The sequence below is a fragment of the Hyla sarda genome, chromosome 2, assembly GCF_029499605.1.
Source record: "Hyla sarda isolate aHylSar1 chromosome 2, aHylSar1.hap1, whole genome shotgun sequence".
In the NCBI taxonomy this organism is placed as follows: Eukaryota; Metazoa; Chordata; class Amphibia; order Anura; family Hylidae; genus Hyla; species Hyla sarda.
Window position 1 is genome coordinate 107349923 of NC_079190.1, and position 4161 is coordinate 107354083.

General features: G+C 44.5%; 1 protein-coding gene across 1 annotated transcript; it reads right to left on the minus strand.

Annotated features, from left to right (window-relative positions):
• Nucleotides 1–209: 209 nt before the first annotated feature.
• LOC130357396 (40S ribosomal protein S3a-like) lies at nt 210–3917 on the minus strand. Its single transcript, XM_056560089.1, has 3 exons — nt 3750–3917; nt 3140–3538; nt 210–290 (listed from the first exon to the last, which is right to left on the minus strand). Exons 1-3 carry the CDS (start codon nt 3915–3917, stop codon nt 210–212), a joined length of 648 nt encoding a protein of 215 aa, XP_056416064.1.
• Nucleotides 3918–4161: the final 244 nt, after the last annotated feature.

Below are 4161 nucleotides of genomic sequence, written 5' to 3' on the forward strand. Positions count from 1 at the left end.
CCAAGGACATGCAGGGACTCTGCCTGACTGGGCAGAAGTACAGTACGGCAATGTCCCATACTGGGACATTACAAACCCCCTTACTTAAGTTGCCCTTGATGCCAGTGCTGGAGGGCGGAGAAGTGAAGTGGCCACAGGGCCGCTTGCTGTCCTGGGGCATTACACTTAACGTCCATATCCAGGCTGTGCTTGAAGGGAATCGATGATGATTAAGAGTCTCTGTACAAATGTCCATACATGCTCTGACAACTGATAACTTTGTTAACTGCAGGACTATCGGAGAATAAGGACTATATATCGATAACAACATACTTATGACTATGTTATTAACACGACTTATGAGGCTATGGGGGAGATTTATCAAAGTTTTCTATTTCCCGCATCAATATCGACCAACCTACAGAGGGTTATGCCGGTCTATTGTGCGCTTAATTTATCAAAAGTCACAAGGCTCTTGATAAATTCTGTGCACAGACTTCGGGATCTATGGTTTAGACTGTATTCAAACTTGCTCCAGCATGGTCTGACATTACAGCGTACTTTCGGCCAATGCAACTTTTCGCCGAATAAATTCAGCACCAATGCAATTTTCCGTCTAAAATAGACTAGAATGCATCATGTTTAAAAAATCCTCTAATGCAATACTCGCAAAAAACTCGCACATATTTAGACTGCGACTTCCTGTGCGACAAATTTAGAAGGGAAGACCAGTCTAAATCTACAGTATACATATAAAACTCAATGTGTGTGTATGTATGTGTGTATGTTCCCGCATCACGTCCAAACGGCTAAAGATATTAACATGAAACTTGGCACACATGTTACTTATATGTCAACAACAAACATATAGGATAGGTGATTTAACCCTTACTCACCCCTATTTGCCAGGGTCGGGGTTATTGTTTAAAGTCCCATACAAGTCTATGGGAAATATATGTTACCGCATAACTTCCAAACGGCCTGAGAATTTTTGATAATTTTTTGATACTTGGTCACATGTTACTTATATGAACACTTAAAATATAGGATAGTTAATCTAACCCTTAACTACCCCCATTTGTGAGGGTCGGGGTTTTTGTTTAAAGTCCCACGCAAATCATTGGGAAATGTATGTCCCCACATAACTTCCGTACGGCTGGAGATATTTCAATAATACCTGGTACACTTATTACTTATATGTAAAAAAAAAAGATATGATAGTTAAATTAACCCTTACCTACACCCTTACATAAAATATGGGTTTTTCTTTCAAGTCCCATGCAAGTATATGGGACTTCCAGTACCTTACTCCACAAGCTCCGCTCTGCATCTCCTGGTGAATGTGTCAAGGACATGTGAGGACGGGATATGAGGTCAAGATAGGCGGACAGGATGGGAGGTCAGGATTTGAGGATGGAATAGGAGGTCAAGATATGAGGTCAGGATATGAGGACAAGATATGAGGACAGGATGTAAGGTCGAGATAGGAGGACGGGATATGAGGTTGAGATATGAGGACGAGATATGAGTACGGGATATGAGGCCAACATATGAGGACGGGATATGAGGTTGAGATAGGAGGACGGGATAGGAGGACATGATAGGAGGAAGGGATAGAAGGTCGGGATATGAGGACGGCATATGAGGACAGGATATGAGAACGGGGTAGGAGGCCGAGATATGAGGATGGGATATGAGATCGAGATATGAGGTCAAGATATGAGGTCGGGATATGAGGTCAAGATATGAACACGGGATATGAGGTCGGGATATGAGGTCGAGATATGAGGACGAGATATGAGGACAGGATATGAGGACGGGATATTAGGTTGAGATATGAATACAGGATATGAGGACGGGATAGGAGGACAGGATAGGAGGTCGGGATATGAGGTCGGGATATGAGGTCGGGATATGGGGTTGGGATATGACAACAATATATGGGGATGGGATATGAAGTCAAAAGCTTCCTCCTTTGTTTATTTTCCTCCCCAACAAGGATGATAAAGGCAAAACCAGGCACTGCGGGTACTCAGCTAGTCCTTTGATAAATCTCCCTTTATGATTATGACTATGCATATGACAACTACACATATGACTACAACTGAATATTTACTTTAGAGACAGAATGATTGCGGATTGGGTTGCCTGAGGCCTTCTACCCAATGCCTTGGCTACTGGGGTCCCTTGGCATGACACACTTTTCCCCAGAACACTAGATATATAGATTCTAGACAACAATTGACACTTGTTACCTTAGACTTTTTAGTTATGTGTGTTGTGGGTACAGTAATACCTTCTGGCCAGCAAAGTATCCTGAGCATGTGGACACAAGAAAATCACATTAGACATATGACAATTTAAAGACATTTATATTGACTGGTGTGTAGTAGTGTTACAGTCCTAATGACATGACTGATACATGTACATGACTATCTGTACTTGAGGACTATGTGTGGTACTAGACTGTACATGGTGTTGGTGGTGAGGTGGGAATGTTGCCTCTCCTGAATAGATCAGGATACCTCCTAGAGAAATTGCCAAACACCAAGAAAATACTGTACACTTTGACTGTTGTGTACAACAAATTATATAGGAAAAAAAATATTACTTTAACAATATGTACACAGGTGTCCATGTATCACTCAATACTTCAGATATACTATATAGTTCACTTTTAGATGATCTTGGATAGGAGCCGGGCACAACACTTACGAGGTTGGTTACAACAAAAATGGTCTTGACAAGTTAGTCAGGCTCTGTACTTGAACTTTGCTTGTAACCTGTAACAACAAAACTGTTCTCACACAAACACAGTTAGTTAGTCTCACCAACCATTTTGGAAAAGTAACTGTACATGAGTACACAAATGGGATGTTTGTTTACATGGGCATCTTTCCATGCCAGCCTTGATGGTCACCTGGTTTTCTAAGCTGGGACATGTACCTAGGACCATGAGACTGGGCCCCCTCCATGGGTTTGACATGTGTGTTCCACACAACGGGGGACAGATGGGACAGATGGGACTCTGTGATGGTCAGGCTCACAGTGATCACCACTTGTACAGCAGCAGCTTGCGCCACTGGAGGATCAGATGTAGGTGCCTAACAGCTGGAGTAGGCTGAGGCACTTTTGTTGGTGCCCGCTGGTCAGGCCAAACCTCTGGGGCAACTAGAATAGGCCTGAACACTTTCTCTGAAGGCTTTCCAGAAGCATTCCCATTTCCATAGAGCTCTATAAGTTCACTCAGCTCAAACTTTGGCTTTTTCAGCATCTTGACTTTACGAACATAGACATCATGGAGAGGATAGATAGATTGGCAGGCCTTTTCAACGTCTTTGCCTATGGTGTCTGGAATCAGTTTGTTAACTTCCTTCAGGTCATTTGTTTGCACCCCTCGGGTCATGATTTCCATCATCTTTTTGCGAATCTGACGGACTTGTTGATACTGGACATAGGATGTCTTTCTGATCTGATTGTTGCACTTCTTTGCGGACCCCACACCGAAGAGACGGAGAAGGTAGCCATCTGTAGTCTTCCCATCCACATGTGCTTTAATTCGGGTCCCCCGTTTTTTTTATCACTAAGCCCCCCTGCAACCTGGGGAATACTGGCCCTTTAAGATGCTTGTGGAGGCGCTGCAGCGGCTTGGTCTGACTTGGCTGAAATACCCTGGGTGGCTCTTCCCCACCAAATGGCAAGTACCTAGGGACACTACTGGGCACTAATGGGTTAATGTGACTCGCCACTGGTACCGGAGACTTACTTACAATCGATGGTGTCTGCAGAGTCTTCGCTGCAGCGGGTACCCGATCAGAAATTGCGGAGCCGGATGCAGCCACCGGAACCTCCAGTATGGCTGCGCACTTGGGACTTCCTGTTTTAATCCCTTTTGCTACAGGCTCCATTAAAATGGCTGCCGGCCGGAAGCACGTCATCAGTGCAGCGCTGACTTCCGCTCCCCTGGCAACAGGAGACGGTTCTTCACAGTTCCACTTCTGCACAGTGACATGACTTCCACGCCCAGGGGTGGGACGTCAACCAGCGCGGGACATTTTCACACGCTTCTACAGCGCCATCTTAACCCTTTCCAGTACCGACACAGTAGAACAGCGCAGCAGGGCCTCAGTTCTGACTTTACACAGATTTCCAAACAACAGGTAATATTGTTATCTTCACCTC